This window comes from Thalassophryne amazonica, chromosome 16 (assembly GCF_902500255.1).
Source record: "Thalassophryne amazonica chromosome 16, fThaAma1.1, whole genome shotgun sequence".
NCBI classification, from domain to species: Eukaryota; Metazoa; Chordata; class Actinopteri; order Batrachoidiformes; family Batrachoididae; genus Thalassophryne; species Thalassophryne amazonica.
Genome location: NC_047118.1, coordinates 22,062,590 through 22,081,475, shown reverse-complemented (window position 1 = coordinate 22,081,475; position 18,886 = coordinate 22,062,590). Strand labels below are relative to the sequence as shown.

Below are 18,886 nucleotides of genomic sequence, written 5' to 3'. Positions count from 1 at the left end.
TACCTACATGCTGGATCATTCCCATATAAATGTCCCACATGGCCAAAACTTCAGAGCTGATATTCTCTCACTTTGTAAGTGATTAAACCTGAATGCTTCACAGATCAGTGTAATATTTATAGCTTATGTTTGGCAGCAGCAATGGAACATTATTATGGAATTAGTTGTGAACATTTGGGCTGTTTACGTGGAGGATAATTGCAAAGGTATGCTGTTCCTCAGGGGTTTTTTTAGTTGTGTGAAAAGGTCAGATAGGAAATCTACAAGGAAAGCAATTAAAATTAGGATTCGTGTCGACCACATTGTGTAATTTACAGGCAATAGTTCTTTCAGTGTCCATAATCAAATTGAGTGCAATATTGAGCTTTAATGGTATAAATTTGACTGTTATGTTGAGCTGTTGGCTGACTAATAGTAGAAAAATCATATGGCAACAAACCAGCTTTTTTTCCCCTCTGTAGATGTGATTGTGCTACATAAACCTACCAGAATAAATCTTTGTTTTGGACTTTTGTTAAGTGGGCTTTTGTCCTTTTAGGTTCACAGATGGGATTTGAAATTTAATCTGTCTTCTTGCTGCCTTTGTTGTTCGGAAGGTCTTTGAAGCCTTCCCTGTATTGCCTTTGAATCTATGCACATTTCTTCAGTCACAGCCACGGAAAGTTGTGTATTTTGGTGGCTTCCCTCACTCTTTTCCTTCTTGCACACTCAGTTTTTGAGAACTGCCTACTCCAGACAGTTTACCAAACAGTGCCACACTGATTGATGCAAACGAAGACTGACATTGTATTGTATTGATAATTTATTTCATTAATTTAAAAGAAAAACAGAAAAGCAAAATTAACAAAACATTACAAACCATTGAACGAAAAGGAGCAGTTTGGAAGAACAAGTCTTATATATTCTGCCCCTTTTTTACAATACAATCTTGCAAAGCATCATCAATCGACATCATTGCATTTCTATGACTTTGTCACATGCCACCGACTTTCCTAATTTTAACCATTATTTAAAAGACTACATCCCTAATAGATTACATTTTAAACTTCAAACATTCTAAACATTATTAACAGATTACTTTTTGGCTTTGTTACAGCCCACTGACTTATTTCATACTTACGAAATACATCAAGTTTAATATGTTTTTTAAATAATTTAAGCGACCTTGATTCTTTGATTTCTTTGTTGAGGCTGTTCCATAATTTTACACCATTCACTGCAATACTCCGTTCCTTTATCTTGGTTCTGAATCTTGGTTTTTTAAAGACTTCTATGCCCTTCAAATTATAACTACTTACTCTTTTTTCAAACATATTTTGAATGTTTATTGGTAAGGCATTGTTATTCGCTTGGTACATTATTTGTAGTAATTTCAAATCAACTAAATCATGAAATTTAAGTACCCTATACTTAATAAACAATGGATTAGATGGATCTCTAAATCGACTGTTGCCAATCACTTTTAAAGCTCTTTTCTGCAAATAAATAAAGGTTGTGTATAAGTTGTACATGTTGATCCCCAGATTTCTACACAATAAGTCAAATATGGAACAATCAATGAATTGTACAATGTTAATAATCCATAAGGATTTAATGAATATTTAACTTTATGCAAAACAGCAATGGCTTTCGCTATCTTTACTTTTATGTAATTTATGTGTGACTTCCATGTAAAATCTTCATCAATCATAACTCCTAAAAATTTCGTTTCTTTTACCCTTTGAATGTCCATTCCATCTATTTTTAATGACACATCATTTTTTTTAACTCTGTCATTAAACAATATGAAATTTGTTTTATTAAGATTAAGTGACAATCTGTTTATATCAAACCAATATTTCACTTTTTCCAACTCTGTATTTATCACTTGTGCTACTTCCTGTATATCTGATCCAGAGTAAAATAATGTATCGTCAGCAAATAAAATGCTACCAAGTACATTAGATATATTCACAAAATCATTGATATACAAAATAAACAGTTTGGGTCCAAGTACCGACCCTTGTGGTACTCCACACATAATATTACACAATTCTGATTTAGTATTATTTATCTGAACAAACTGTTTTTATTTTCTAAGTAGCCTTTTACCCCCTCTTATTCCATATTGTTGTAACTTGTGAAGCAATCTTGAATGATCGATAACGTCAAAAGCTTTTCATATATCCTTATTATCTATTGCTGTTGATATTTTCTGTTAGTTCCATAATTGTCATAGCTGTTGAATGTTTTGTTCTGAATCCATACTGAGCATTATTTAAAATATGATGTTTCTCAATGAATTTATCCAATCTTGTCACAAAAACCTTTTCCATAATTTTAGAAAACTGTGGAAGCAATGACACTGGCCTGTTTGAAATGTTATGTTTGTCTCCATTTTTATATAATGGGACTACCTTGGCAATTTTCATTTCGTCTGGGAAAATTCCTGTTGACAGAGACAGATTACAAATGTAAGTGAATGGTTCAATAACAGTTTCTATTATACTTTTTACAGTCATCATGTCTAAATCTTCATAGTCAGTTGATCTTTTGCTTACACAGTTTTTTTTACAATATTCCTTATTTCATCTTTTTCCACATTGTCAAGGAAAATACTATTGACCGTATTTACAATTGTATTTAATTTATCTTCTACTATTGGTTTATTTCCCACCAGATTTGATCCCACCTTTGAGAATAATCATAATCAAACTCATTTACAACTTCTTTTATATCATTTATCTCTTTATTTTCCTTGACAAGGTAATTCGGAAAAGTTGATTTCACTCCGTCACTTTCCATCACATTTTTATAATTCCCCATGTTGCCCTCATATTATCTTTACTCTTATTCAGTTGTTCACTATAATAATCTTTTTTTTGTTTCCTAATTATTGTCAATAGTTTATTTTTATATTTTTTGTATCTGTTCTGTTTCCTTTGTTTGCATTTTTAAAAAGCACTTATATTTATAGTTTTTCTTTACACAAGCGTTTTTATTCCCTTGGTCAGCCATGGTTTATTTACTCTTTTCTTACTAGTTTTTATTAATTTACAATTTTTATTATATGATTTCATCAGTATTTTCATGAATGAACTATATGCTACATTAACGTCACCGACATAAACCTCTTCCCAATTTTGATTTTTAAGATCATAATTTCAGTGACTTGGTGATCATAATTTCAGTGACACGTTCAGTGACTTGGAAATGTTTATGTGTCCATCTCCTGACTTGTCTCAAGAAAACGGGCTGTAAAAGTGATCATTTGTATTAAAATGATATTATTATATTTAGTTTGTCCAATTACCTATGGGCTTTGGAAACAGGAGGACTATTTCTAAAAGGGGCTGTAAATCTAAATGGTTAATGTAATATTTTGTTAAACCACTTTAATTATAACTGATAGTCTACACTACAAGAACATTTGGACTGTCTGATTTCAGTTCCATTGTGGTGGTCTACTGAAACAAAATTATGAAGCATATCACCATCCAAATACTTATAGACCGTATTGTATGTAGCATTTGTGGCTACAAACATCTATGGCGCCTGTTTGCTGAAAAATGTGTGTTACAGTATAAAACGACGACTCTAATTTCCAAAAGCAGACACCAGATCTCCCATTGCTGATTCTAATTATTTTCTCATATGTTGTTACTCAAAACACACTTGACATTTCAGGGAAACCAAGATGGATGAGGTATTTGTCCCCGTTGATGCCACTTTTAATGAAGCAAGAAGCCACACTACCGAAACAATGTTTTTGGTAACAGTGTTTTTGATACGGTGGCCAAGAAAGACCAAACCACTTCCACATTAAGACATCACAAGTAAATGCAGAAAACACTTACAAATACAAAAAAGACCTGCATCAAATCTATGACAGCTAGTTTTTTTTTTTTATAAAAAGTCTTGCAAATTGAGAATGTTTAGAAACAGGGAAGATGAACGTAACCTGCAGCACGTGTAACAATTTAATGCGATAATGTCTGCTGCAAATTCAAACAATGCAGACAAAAACATAGACAACATAAAGAAGGTGAATAGCCACAACACAACAGAAATACTAACAATACAAAAAGAGGTTTCTGTCTGTAGGGCTTTAACTGATGAACTATGGACATCACTGCACGCTTTTTACCTTTCTCACTGTTCCAAGCAGTTTGTGGATCTGAACTATGGACCAAAGTCATGGTCCAGAAGTAGAAGTTTGTTGTTGTTTTGAAATTTTCAAAGTTTTTATATATTTCACAAAAATTTTATGCAGGTCCAAGCCATTATTCTAATCCAAACCCAAACCATTTAAAATGTAATAATGAACAATGTCCTGAACGTCCCATTTTCCTCAGGCTTTCAAAGAGAAAAGCATGTTCAACAGGCGCTGGCTTCATCCTTACATAGGGGACACCTGATTCACACCTGTTTGTTCCACAAAATTGACTAACTCACTGACTGAATGCCACACTACTATTATTGTGAACACCTCCTTTTCTACTTTTTTTTTTTTTACTAACAGCCCAATTTCATAGCCTTAAGAGTGTGCATATCATGAATGCTTGGTCTTGTTGAATTTGTGAGAATCTACTGAATCTACTGGTACCTTGTTTCCCATGTAACAATAAGAAATATACTCAAAACCTGGATTAATCTTTTTAGTCACATAGCACTGCTATTATTCTGAACACTACTGTATTTTCATGTTTTAATAATTCATTTGCAGTGCACTGAAAAGTAGATGTCCATAAGGGTGTCAAAAATCCAACCCCTCATCCGCGTTGTGACACCTGGGTAACAGATCAAGTAGGGGGTGATTCTTTAACTATGGGCACTATTGGCCTTGTAAATGTAATTTCCACCACACCATTGCCTTACAATATAAAGTGCCTTGGAGCAACTGTTTGTTGTGATTTGGCGCTATATACATGTGCTCTGATGTCACTGTTTAACTCCATAGAAACTACCCAAACAATCTTTCATACAAACTGTTTAAAGGGACATTACAGTGTTGTGGTGGAAATTACGGCAATAGTGTGGGACAACTACATTTTGTTTAAAAAAATCACAACAGTTGTATGACATTGAATACCCCAATATGTTTTGATTATTTTACTGATATTTATTCAGAGATATTTTAAAACATTAGAAAAAACATTTCTTTACCATTCATTTTTATCATTGAAGATCAAAAGTCTGGGTGTGGGACAAGCACATGCATATAATGATGCTGAAAAAGGCGAAAAAAAGGCGAAAAAGTCATCATAGACTACTAGAACAAATTTCTTAACACACTTTCATTGTAAAGATAACTATAAAAGTGTGAAATTTCCCCTTTTTTCTGTTTTTCATACAATATGATCAAAGGACATAAGTGCCCGTAGTCTTAAGAATCACCCAGGGGATTTCCTGTTGGGGTGAGATATGGTGGGGACCTTGTGTGCCCCATGGCTGCTTCAGTAGCCATCAAGGCCCAAGAGGAACCCTGAGCAAGAGACAGCTATCGGGGCTCTGGTGCAACAAAATGTCCTCAACGGCAGATCAGGTGGAAGAGGGGATGGCTTGTCACCCAGCGGCTGTGAAGGTGGATGAAGGCTGCAGCAGGTCCTCAGACTTTCAACGTCTTGGATTTCCCAGCCATCGGACCAGGCTAAGGATCTGTCAAGGACTGTGTTTGTCGGTGTGCAACAATATTCCCACATTAACAAACCCATGCACAGGCTTCTCTGGGTCAACAGAAAAGAAACTGTGCGCATCACAACTGAGCCTGTTTAGTCATCAACTTGTCCACCATCTCGTCGGGGAATCGATCAAGAGGCAATCTTCCTCACCCCCGAGGGAACGTCACTCTCTCATGCATCGTTCCAGACCGACAACAATCCCAAAAAAGAAAAAGCAATTTTTGCCATCATTTATAGGTTGTTTGGTGCCAACCACCATGACATTAAGCCCAACCAGATCTCTCATATCTCATGTTTCATGTTTTTCCCTTTGGTGTTCCTGAAGACAATTCCTTATCCATTATTGCACAAGAATAGTCAAATGTCATTTTCCGGGCTATATAAAACAATTGCCTTCATTTCATTTCCTTGCAGGTTTTGCTTCAGTCATGAAATTGATGTGATTTAACCAGCAGCAGTTTTGGCTCTGAATGCACATTTCAGCTGACGGAAATAACAAGCTGAAATTACATCTTAAAATTTCTGCGACACGTTTGCAGGAGCTGTTTGCTGCTGATGTCGTAGCAGGTCGTCATTACAAATCTTATATTGCTCCTTGATGAAACGGCAGAAGAGCAGAGTTAGTGGGATATGTTCACGGTCACATCCCAACCTTTGGCAGGGAAGCAGTCCTGATGGAGACGGATGTCAGACATTAACAGAGGCTCGCGTCACAGACAGTGCATTTTCTGACAGAAATGGGACCCGGTCAGTAGGTCAGGTGACTGCTAATCTTCCTGCTGCATTACTTGGCGCTCTTCACACAGCTTGACTGACACTCTCATTCTCTGTTCCCTCGCTGATCTTTTCGCTCAATGTGTTTTTGTCCTTTTGACTAATAGAGTGAGGGGGAAATATGTGTATACAAGTAAAATAAACACGTTTTAAAAGTATTTGCGGGTTTATAGGCTTTATCTTGTATTTGTTTGGTTTACAATTCAACACCAATGCCTTTTGTTTGATTTTGATTTTGTAACAAATGAGGCTGGCTTTGGTTCTATTGCTCAGAGATGTGGCCAAAAAAGGTGATGGAATGCAGCGTGCTCGCTGCACGCGTTTCCCACCGCAGACACTCGATGACAGTAATTCAGATATAGGAGTGGCCGGGATGGAGGATGCGATTGCCTTACGCATCACCGGGGTTATTTTGCATTTTATGTCCAGTGATTATCGGATGACAGCATCTGGAAGGACAGAACGGTACAGCTGAGTGATCCAGAGAGACGACACCTTAAGAGATATGACAAACTGTGAAAGGAAACACTGCTGGTGCTTATCAGGTAGTGAAATAAGATTACTGCAGACTCTGAACTCCCAGCATGCTTCAGTCCAGCTTCATTCCAACACCAGTTACAATATTAATCCCAACTACCAGAAATAAATGAAAACGTCTTTGGTCAAAACGCATAAGGTGGAGTTGCGTCAGGAAGGGCACCCGGTGTTGTGCCAAATCAACATACAGATCCAGCTTGGATCTGTGGTGGCGACCGTGAGTGAAACAAGAGAGCAGCTGAAGGAAGTTACTTTTACTATTTATCGTCTTTCAGACATCATCATCATCACTGTGTTCATTTTCACGTTCTGCAACACATTATGGGCATGGACACTTTGAGTGATAACCGGCGTGTTGATGCATTTTTTTTCCATGCATTGTCGCTGCGGTCAGCCAAAGGCGGGCTCAGGCTGCAGCTACTGTAGCATTTTATTACAAATATCTGTAATCGGAGGGCTTTTTTATAGAGCAACAGACTCTTTTTCCAGGCTAAGTGAAGATCTTCTAAATTAGTGAGACGCCATTTCCTCTCCAACTTACGGGTTATCTGCTTTAAGCTGCGAGTTTGTGAGTTATACCACGGAGTCAGGCACTTCTGATTTAAAGCTCTCTTTTTCAGAGGAGCTACAGCATCCAAAGTTGTCTTCAGTGAGGATGTAAAACTATTGACGAGATACTCTATCTCACTTACAGAGTTTAGGTAGCTACTCTGCACTGTGTTGGTATATGGCATTAGAGAACATAAAGAAGGAATCATATCCTTAAACCTAGTTACAGCGCTTTCTGAAAGACTTCTAGTGTAATGAAACTTATTCCCCACTGCTGGGTAGTCCATCAGAGTAAATGTAAATGTTATTAAGAAATGATCAGACAGAAGGGAGTTTTCACGGAATACTGTTAAGTCTTCAATTTCCATACCATAAGTCAGAACAAGATCTAAGATATGAATAAAGTGGTGGGTGGACTCATTTACATTTTGAGCAAAGCCATTTGAGTCTAATAATAGATTAAATGCAGTGTTGAGGCTGTTATTCTCAGCATCTGTGTGGATGTTAAAATCGCCCACTATAATTATCTTATCTGAGCTAAGCACTAAGTCAGACAAAAGGTCTGAAAATTCACAGAGAAACTCACAGTAACGACCAGGTGGACGATAGATAATAACAAATAAAATTGTTTTTTGGGACTTCCAATTTGGATGGACAAGACTAAGAGTCAAGCTTTCAAATGAATTAAAGCTCTGTCTGGGTTTTTGATTAATTAATAAGCTGGAATGGAAGATTGCTGCTAATCCTCCGCCTCGGCCCGTGCTACGAGCATTCTGGCAGTTAGTGTGACTCGGGGGTGTTGACTCATTTAAACTAACATATTCATCCTGCTGTAACCAGGTTTCTGTAAGGCAAAATAAATCAATATGTTGATCAATTATTATATCATTTACTAACAGGGACTTAGAAGAGAGAGACCTAATGTTTAATAGACCACATTTAACTGTTTTTTGTCTGTGGTGCAGTTGAAGGTGCTATATTATTTTTTCTTTTTTAATTTTTATGCTTAAATAGATTTTTGCTGGTTATTGGTGGTCTGGGAGCAGGCACCGTCTCTACGGGGATGGGGTAATGATGGGATGGCAGGGGGAGAGAAGCTGCAGAGAGGTGTGTAAGACTACAACTCTGCTTCCTGGTCCCAACCCTGGATAGTCACGGTTTGGAGGATTTAAATTGACAAGATTTGTTATGCGTCGACGCGGGTTGAGGAGCGGACCTGCGTCTGACAGAACCCAGCGGTAAAAATAACCAGAAGGCGGTTCCCAACAGAAACAATTTTTTTTCACCTGTGCTTACAAATGTAAAACATAAAAGCGTCCCTCTGGTGGAGTGATAAGTGGCACGTTCACCAGCGCCCACAAAGATTAAAGCCCGGCGCTCCTGGACTCACTACCACCGCCAAACACCCCCCAGGTGGACACGACGAACCGATTCTCTGTGGAGCAAAGAGAAGGTGAGGTGAGTCAGCAGATACAACTCTATCTTTCGCATAACACACGCTATCAGCAACACACTCAGGTCAATGTTTCTTTTTAACTTTATGCAAATGAGCAGCCTCTCACAACAGGTGGAGGATCACTTATCCTGCACGCCACCGCAGTGAGAAGCAAGCTGCACAATTCTCTTCACAATCTCAGTTTACTGTGTAACAAAACACCAAGATACTATCAACACTTACTTAATCATTACCTTTAGCGTGTGCTGACAGCATGTGTCCTCACCCTTCCCTGCTTCACGGCTCGATATGTCAAACCCAGGCGCGGTCCTCAGCGTCTCACAAACGAACATCACAAGGTCGAGTTCCCGGCAGTTCTGCTCAAATCACACATGACTTGTATGCAGAACGCCATCCAATTATCTGCTTCAGCTGCAAGTCTTCAAGGCCGCACGTGAGCCCCTGCCACAGGTGTTCCACATGACGCTAATAAGGGTGAGGACTCTTCAGCCAGCACTTTCTCCACAGACAAATCAGCCCTCATGCCACCTGGAGAGCAAAGAAAAGAAAAGAACACCAACACAGCCAGCCACGCCCCCCCAACACACAACAGTACCCCCCATCAATGGGAAGCCTCCCGGCGACCGAACCAACCAGGCCCGAGAACAGCATCCCCCTCCAGGGTCCACGTCAGGAAGCAGGACAGGCACCGCAGCAGGAAGGCCGGCTGGAACCAACAAAAAACCCCCAAAACATTCCCCAAAAACAGGGTCACTCACACAGGAAAAAAAAACAAACACAAAAACCCACCCAACAACCTCCCCAGGGGACCGTCCCATCAACCCCGGGAAGAAAAGAAAAACCCCCAAACGCAAAACCCCCAACATAGTCCCACAAACACAATACAAACGTAAAAACATAAAAGAAAAATAACAAACAACCCCCCCAGAATGACCTGCAGAGCCCAACCCCCCCCAGAAGGCCTTCATTGCCAGTTCCAGGAGGAACAGCCAAACCATAAGCCCAACAAAGGTCCCCAGGTGCACATGGAGCAACACGGCGCCCCCCCCAGGGGACCGTAACATCAACCCCAGGAGGTACCCACCCCACAACCCCGGAACCCCAGACTTGGTCACCATGGCTGGTCGGTCCCAAGCCAACTCCCCCCCAGGGGACCGTCCCATCAACCCCGGAGGTGGAACCCGGAAGGAAAACAAGATGAAATCAAAACCAACCCCCGGAGGGCAACAAAAACAACCCCGGGGGATAGAAACGACCACAAATCCCGCTACCCTCTCCAGCACCCCGAAGACCCCAGGTCCCTCCCAGAGCCCCCCGCGGCTCAATTTCGGCAAACGGCCCAAAATAGTAAGCCGGAGAAGGGAACAAGGAAAAAACCAACCCAGCTCAACCCCAAGGCGCAGCAGAGAACTGGAAATGCGTCCAGTGCCACAACTCGGCCATACCCCAGCCGCTCAGGAGGGTGGAACTACCGAAATGGCAAAACGGCAACAGATCGGCCCACCCCTCCGACTGAGGTAAGTCTCCGCTGCACCACACCCCGGCAACACCAATGACGAACGGTACAAAGGTTCACCGAGGCTGGAGTGGAACCGGGCCCTAACCAAACCAAAGAAACGCCCCCAACCCCCCCCCCCCCCCAGGTGCAGAGGTCTCTGAGAATGCTCAGCATGACCAACCTGCACCACCCACAACCCACAAGACGAACGGTCGTGGGGAAGTGAGGTCGGGGTTAGGGATGTAGAGAAATAAAACAAAATAAAACGACCCAACAAACCCCAAAAAAAAACCTAAACCACATGCAAACTTGACAATTAAGTGAGCCCAACAATCACTCCACCAGATACGCCCCTAAGTCCCCAAACACTCAACCCCTGATTAAAGAAAAAAAACCTTTACTTGTGCTGGAAATTTTTTTTTTTTTTTTTTTTGTGTTATGTTGCCTGTCCCAGAACACTTGGAGTTACGTCGCCGTTATTTCTCTTGACGCTTACGTGTCGGGGCAATACAGACATCTCTACTCGTCCGAGCTGCATGGGCTCGTCAACAGGAGGAGCTGGAGGTCCCGTCGGAGGAGCCTCAGTGGGGTGAGAAGAGGCGGCCCAGACCTGTGTCGGGGAAAGCCCCGAGACAAAAAAAACCGCTCTGATGGGCATCCTCTCTCACGTCCATGCTCCCTCATCCGATCATCCAGACGAATCACCAACGATATTAGCTTGTCTAAATCGTTTGGCTCATCACGGACCGCCAGCTCGTCTTTAGTGCCTCATTTAACCCGTCTACAAACACGCCCCGTAAAGCTACGGCATTCCAACCGGATTGAGCAGAAAAAATCCGAAAGTCCACGGAATACTCCGCCGCACTCCGCCTCCCCTGCCTGAGATTCAGTAACCGTTGAGCACCGGTATTCGTTTTCACCGGATGGTCAAAACCAATCGGAACTCCCGGGAGAAATCCTTAAAGGACCCTAACAATGGCGAGTTGTTACTCCACAACGCAGTGACCCAAGCTAAGGCGTCGCCTCGGAGCAGATTTGTTACATAGGAAACACGACTTCCATCGGGAAGAGAAGGCCGGTCGCTGAGTAAAGACCAAAGAACATTGCATCAGAACGAAGCACAAGCTTCGGCGTCTCCCGCATAAGGCTCCGGATGACAAATAACCGGTTCGAACACCGAATCCCTGGTGACGGAGTTATCTGCCCCGGTATCGATGATGCCACAGCTGGAGCTGCAGGAAGCGGAACGGCTTGCGCTGCAAGCTCCGTAACACGGGCGTCTGTTTGTTCAAGTCGATTTGCGAGATGCTGTAATTGCTTCCATATTTTCTCCAAGTGTTCTTGCACCTTTTCGGCAAAAGGAACCGCCTCTGCCGCTGAGTCCATTATGGAATGGCCGGGAACTACTGTTATGCGTCGACGCGGGTTGAGGAGCGGACCTGCGTCTGACAGAACCCAGCGGTAAAAATAACCAGAAGGCGGTTCCCAACAGAAACAATTTATTTTTCACCTGTGCTTACAAATGTAAAACATAAAAGCGTCCCTCTGGTGGAGTGATAAGTGGCACGTTCACCAGCGCCCGCAAAGATTAAAGCCCGGCGCTCCTGGACTCACTACCACCGCCAAACACCCCCCAGGTGGACACGACGAACCGATTCTCTGTGGAGCAAAGAGAAGGTGAGGTGAGTCAGCAGATACAACTCTATCTTTCGCATAACACACGCTATCAGCAACACACTCAGGTCAATGTTTCTTTTTAACTTTATGCAAATGAGCAGCCTCTCACAACAGGTGGAGGATCACTTATCCTGCACGCCACCGCAGTGAGAAGCAAGCTGCACAATTCTCTTCACAATCTCAGTTTACTGTGTAACAAAACACCAAGATACTATCAACACTTACTTAATCACTTAATTACCTTTAGCGTGTGCTGACAGCATGTGTCCTCACCCTTCCCTGCTTCACTGGGCTCGATATGTCAAACCCAGGCGCGGTCCTCAGCGTCTCACAACGAACATCACAAGGTCGAGTTCCCGGCAGTTCTGCTCAAATCACACATGACTTATATGCAGAACGCCATCCAATTATCTGCTTCAGCTGCAAGTTTTCAAGGCCGCACGTGAGCCCCTGCCACAGGTTTTCCACATGACGCTAATAAGGGTGAGGACTCTTCAGCCAGCACTTTCTCCACAGACAAATCAGCCCTCATGCCACCTGGAGAGCAAAGAAAAGAGAAGAACACCAACACAGCCAGCCACGCCCCCCCAACACACAACAAGATTTCTAGAAATGAGAGCTGCTCCATCCAAAGTGGGATGGATGCCGTCTCTCCTAACAAGACCAGGTTTTCCCCAGAAGCTTTGCCAATTATCTATGAAGCCCACCTCATTTTTTGGACACCACTCAGCCAGCCAGCAATTCAAGGAGAACATGCGGCTAACATGTCACATGTCATGTCCGATTGGGGAGGGGCCCCAGAGAAAACTACAGAGTCCGACATTGTTTTTGCAAAGTTACACATCCGATTCAATGTTAATTTTAGTGACCTCTGATTGGCGTAACCTGGTGTCATTACCTCCGACATGATTACAATCTTTCCAAATTTACGCTTAGCCTCAGCCAGCAGTTTCAAATTTCCTTCAATGTCGCCTGCTCTGGCACCCGGAAGACAATTGACTATGATTGCTGGTGTCGCTAACTTCACATTTCCTCAAACAGAGTCGCCAATAACCAGAGTTTGATCCTCGGCGGGTGTGTCGCCGAGGGGGAAAAACGGTTAGAATGTGAACGGGTTTGGCGGTGTACACGGGGCTTCTGTTTAGGGCTACGCTTCCTCCTCACAGTCACCCAGTCGGCCTGCTTCCCTGCTGCTCGGGATCTGCTGGAAGGGAACTAACGGCGGTGTAAGCTACCTTGGTCCTCATCGACTACAGGGGCCTGGCTAGCTGTAGAATTTTCCCACGGTGGCGGAGCCGAGTCTCCAATTCGGCCCAGCCTGGCCTCCAAAGCTACGAATAAGCTACACTTATTACAAGTACCATTACTGCTAAAGGAGGCCGAGGAATAACTAAACATTTCACACCCAGAGCAGAAAAGTGCAGGAGAGACAGGAGAAGCCGCCATGCTCAATCGGCTAAGAGCTAGTAGCTGCGCTAAGCTAGCGGATTCCTAAAAAACACACAAAGTGAATAATGTGTAATAATTTAGAGGTGATTCAGCAGAGGGAGTGCTTTAGTTAAGGCACGTGAAGATTACACTGTGAAACAAATCGTTATCTAGTTAACTAGATCAATCTAACTGCGCAGATTAAACAGCTAACAGATACAGCAAACACCGCTGTGCTCCGGAACAGGAAAGTGATACAATACCGCAGTGAGAGCCAACCACTAAGTAGAGGCCAAAAAAGGCATTTGCAAAACTGAAAATTATGTTTGTGAAGTGTGATTCAGCAACACTGCCATCTACTGGATGGAAATGTGAATAGCGACTTATATACTTGTGAAACTGAGCAGTTTTGCGCTGAGAATGTTATCAATATTGCGTAACCGAGCAAAGTGGTGAGATGCAGTGGTTCGGTGATCCACAAATGCTGAATCATACTTCACAAACAGAATTTTCAGTTTTGCTAATGCTTTTTTAATAATGAAAAAAACGACATACTTACAAATACACTTTTTTTTTTGTTTTGGTAAAACCCACACAAGTTACAAATCAGAAATTTGTGTTTGTGGATCACAAAACACATGTACAATTCAAGGAATATTAGTAAATTGCGCTCTGAATTTGCGGGTATGAGGGTGTTGCTTTGTGTGAATCGTGAGCTGTTTGTGGATTTGTGCAGTTTTGCGCTGAGAATGTCAGTATTGCGTAACTGAGCAAAGTGATGAATGTGTGTAATCGGTGATCCACAAATGCTGAATCACACTTCACAAACAGGATTTTCAGTTTTGAAAATGCCATTTTTTTTACAAATGAAAAAACTATTTACAAATAAACATTTGTAAAAACCAACACACAAGGTACAAATCAAGGGATATTTGTAAATCACCCTCTGTGTATTTGCAGGTATTAATGAGACAAATTTAACTCCATAAATCGATTGTCATATAAAATTCTGTTGATACTAAGGCTGCAACTGATTATTTTCATAATTGATTAATCAATTAGTTGTTAGGTCGATAAAATGTCAAAAATAGTGGAAAGATTTTGGTTTTTATCCAGATTCCAAGATGAGGCGTTCAGGTGTCTTGTTTTATCCACAGCCCAAAGATATTTGGCCATGGATATTGTTACAGTAACCTCAAGTATGTGTTGGTAAGTTGTTATATGGCAGTTATGTGACACCCTAATGGATTTTGTGTACATTTGAATTTAATATTGAAAAGCCCATTTGTTGCACATTTTGCATTATATCTCAATCAAAAGTGCCTCAGTCACTCTCATTTGTGACAGTGGGGTGCAAACTGGCACTCTATGAGTAGAATAAGTCTGATCCGGATCTGATCCATACTGCGGATTTAGTGGATATTTGATCTTAACATTGAAAAAGCTACTCTTAACATGACTTTGACTTTGAAAATTTTTTCCAAGGTAAAAATTAGTGGACTGGAAACTAGTGTTGGCAGAGGTTTGTGCTGTACGAGCACGGTGCTCTAGTTAAGTGTTTACATGCAAATATGGTTGTGTGGTTGCACTGCACAACAGTAATGTGTTTCAGATTGCCCCACTGAAATTTCTACAGGATATTACAGTATGGGTTGTACAGTGATCTCTGACAACCAGAGGTACCGACCACTCATGCTCAGTTGTCATTTCGCCTGTAAATGATTGTCTTTCAGGCACAACTTCAATGGCAGAATCTAGCCCTGTGTGCACTCAGACTTCTAAAGACAACTTCAGCCACCCACTCGGACGCACGCGCCACCCCTCCTCTAGATGATGCACCTAAACAGTATTCTCCTAAAATTCAACAGCTTGTCAATGACATAGCCAGCCTGACGTTATAGAGGTGTCAGACCTGAACGAGCTCCTCAAGGTGCGGGACAGTGTTGGAAACTATTCTTAGCACATATTAATATGAACCACAGTCAGGCTCTGATTATGTTTTCTTAGAAATAATCTTTATCTTTTTGTTTTAGAAACTCTGAATATAAAGGATGTTGGAATGATGCCGATGGGGACCATGGCTGCATCAGCTGTACAGCAAATCAGGTGAGCTTTTTGCTCCACAGGTTTTAACTGTAGTGTGGAGCGTGCACAATATAACTGTATAACATTAACACCTGACAGTATTTCAGCATTTTATCACGATACATCCTCTCTGGCACAGTAGTAACTAAAAAAAAATCTCAGGTTGTAAATGTCATTTTTGTTGTGTAACAGGCTGATGAAGAGGAGGAGGTTCCAGTGAAGAAAGAGAAGACTTTTTTCACAGTGAAATTGACAGCAATAAATGTAGCTGATAAAGTCAAAGTTATAAAAGAAGTGAAGAACTGCATGCAGGGCTTGAATCTGGTGCAGGTAAGCTTACATTTTTTTTTCACTCTCATCCTGGTCCACATCATGTAATATTGAATTTGGAACACGGATCAGGAAGGCCTGATCTGTGTTCCAATTTATCAGCTATAAAATGTGTATTGTGGCATCATTGCATTTAACTTTAAAATGTCCCTTCTGGTTTGCAGCATTGAAAACTGTTTTCCCTGCATATGCTGCAAAGTTATCATAGCTGCAGTACAGGCAGACATTATAGCGGTCTCTGTAACATGGCGGGAACCCCTGCCAGACCAGAAACATTTTCCACAATGCAAACAAAAAATATGGACAAATATCCATTAATTTGTATGTCAATATCTTACTGGTGGTCACCTGATAGCAGCGCAGCATTTAAAACTTCTGCTGTCTGCTTCATTTAAAGTTAGGAGTCAGAGCGTTCAACAGATATTAAAATGTGTCATCTATTCCACACATTAAAAAAGCAACCTCTGAATATATTTTGCACTACACTCATTTTTTTTTTTCGTTAGACACTTTCTCACCGTTTGCGCAGTCTGTCACCATTAAAGTCCTGTCTGCAGCTGGACTTCACCTTTGCACTGCACAGTTTTTTCATCAACCACTTGATTTCTGGTTGCGCTACTGAAACACCTCATTTAACTCCTTATTCGCACCAAACCTCTTGGCTGCTAAAGTCGGTCTCATTAAAAAAAAGTATAACACTTTGATTCTTAATGTGGTCTGTGTGATGGTTTGTGGCACAGCTGTCTGGCCACTGCGCAACACATGAATGAAGGTTACTAGCTGGCACCCTGTGAACCACATGAGGCCTGGCCTCCTTTTTGTGTGCACATGCTTTTGTTCACCAGAGTGTCTGGACTTGAACTTTGAAGCAAAATAGTTATCACTGAGATCTGTCAGTGATGACTATATCTCAGTCCAGTACACATCACGACCCACTACACCCCTGTTCACACTAATTAGATAGACATTAACATGAAAGAAATATATTATGAAGCATAAATTGTAATCCTTGACATTATCTCTTTCCTATTTCTATATTTTAGAACAATTTTTGCTTCTTCACAAGGTGGTTCTTCTGTGGAGCAGCCTTTAAAAAAAAAATGGTATCACAATACTCATTTTTTAAATTTGATATAGGGTCCATGGTGTGATTATTACAATAAACAATACATCGTTCCACCCCTAATTCACTAGTACCAAGATGTATGTCTGTGTAAAATACATGAAAATGAGTAGTGTGGCAGAGTGAGATACCTGATGGAGCATCCTAATTTCCCTGCTTGTATCTGTGACATTGTTCTTTCGGTCATTACCCACACTTCATGACCGTAAGTGAGGATAGGAGGCGAAATCCAGAGCCTCAGCTCTTTCTTCAGCATCACGGTCCGGTTCAGCATTGGCAGGACATCAGAAGCCCCAATCTGTCTGTCGATCTCGTACTACGTCTTACCCTCACTCATGAAACAAGGACCCTTTGATAATTTAACTCCTCCACTTGGGGCAGTAACTCTCCCCTGACCTGACAAGCCGCCCTTTTCCATTAGAGGACCATGGTCTCAGGATTTTGGAGGTGCGGTTCTTATTCCAGTCGCTTCACACTTGCCTTCAAACCTGCTCAGTGCACACTGGAGGTCAACATACTGTAATGTTTGGGATAGATGATGCCATCTGCCATGTTGGTAAATCTGGTAATTTCCCTGGTTCAAATGATCAAGATCTTGGTTTTAGCTGATATTATTACTGCTTTTCACACAGTTTAGTGTCCATTCCTTCGTGAAGTTTGGTGGATTTTTTTTTTTTTTGTCTGTTTTCCTGCTGTTTTATGCTTATTTTATGGTTGTAAATTAAGCTGCGGCTCACGCCGCTAATGGGTTATTAACTCTCGTGTCCATTTTTTTTTTACACCAGGCCAAGAAACTAGTGGAGTCACTTCCTCAGGAAATTCGGACCAATGTGGCCAAAGAAGAGGCAGAGAAAGTAAAAGCAGCCCTGGAGGCAGCAGGTGGCACTGTTGAGCTGGAGTAGCCAATATCTCTGCTCGTCTGGTTTGCCATCATTTTGCTGCTCCTTCACCCCCCCCCCCCCCTTTTATATATATATATATATATATTTATATATATATATATATATATATATATGATGATGTTGGGGACAAAAGTAACAAGGAAATACCGTGTCAGAGTAAAATCTCTTGATGCTGGTGATGTTGGGCCAATAACTGACAGAACTTTTCAGGTGTGTCGACGGCACACACTGCTGCCCTGTTGTCTGCTTTTTCAGTCGTCCTTCTTGTTTGTTATTTTGTTATGGAGCAGCTATGCTACAAAAATCCTGTCCTTTGGTGCCCAGTCAGTCATTCAGTCATTCTCTGTATGCAGGTACCTCAGCAAGATGAAAAGTTTTGCAGTAGGGACTTGAATACGTTGTCCTGTTTGAAGAACACAAAATTGAGCCTTACAGGCAGCAGAATTGTTACTTGTGATTAAAGTTGAATTATTGATAATGTTATTCTCTGATCATGTGTTTTTACATTGGTGATGTGGTTGATTTTTTTTTTTTTTTTTAATAACCCCCACCCCGTCCACGAGCCTTGTAAATGCAACTCTTCTAAAACTGATTGGTGGGTTTCAGTGAAATTTTACATAATGGTAGAACACTGGGGGGGGGGGGGGGGGTTGTTTTGGTTTGGTTTTTGTTTTGTTTGAGGTTGCTGGCTTTATAATAAAACAAAACCAAATCAATGTGGGGGCCAAAATATGGCCCACAGGCAGTGCCCAACTGAAATGAGCACTGCCATATTTGTCTGAATAGACCCATGATGCTGTCTGTGTGTATGATGATCTCACTCTCCAAATGAAATGGGTTCTTCAAGCCTGCTTTTGTTCAAACTGC

At 41.4% G+C, this 18,886-nt stretch overlaps 1 protein-coding gene across 1 annotated transcript; it reads left to right on the top strand.

Annotated features, from left to right (window-relative positions):
• Positions 1-3,970: 3,970 nt before the first annotated feature.
• Positions 3,971-18,502, top strand: LOC117528013 (39S ribosomal protein L12, mitochondrial-like). Its single transcript, XM_034190536.1, is given in 7 exon segments — positions 3,971-4,024; positions 15,313-15,472; positions 15,475-15,519; positions 15,613-15,671; positions 15,857-15,994; positions 17,903-18,054; positions 18,116-18,502. Coding segments are annotated over 6 exon segments (573 nt in total). The 3' UTR covers positions 18,020-18,054; positions 18,116-18,502.
• Positions 18,503-18,886: the final 384 nt, after the last annotated feature.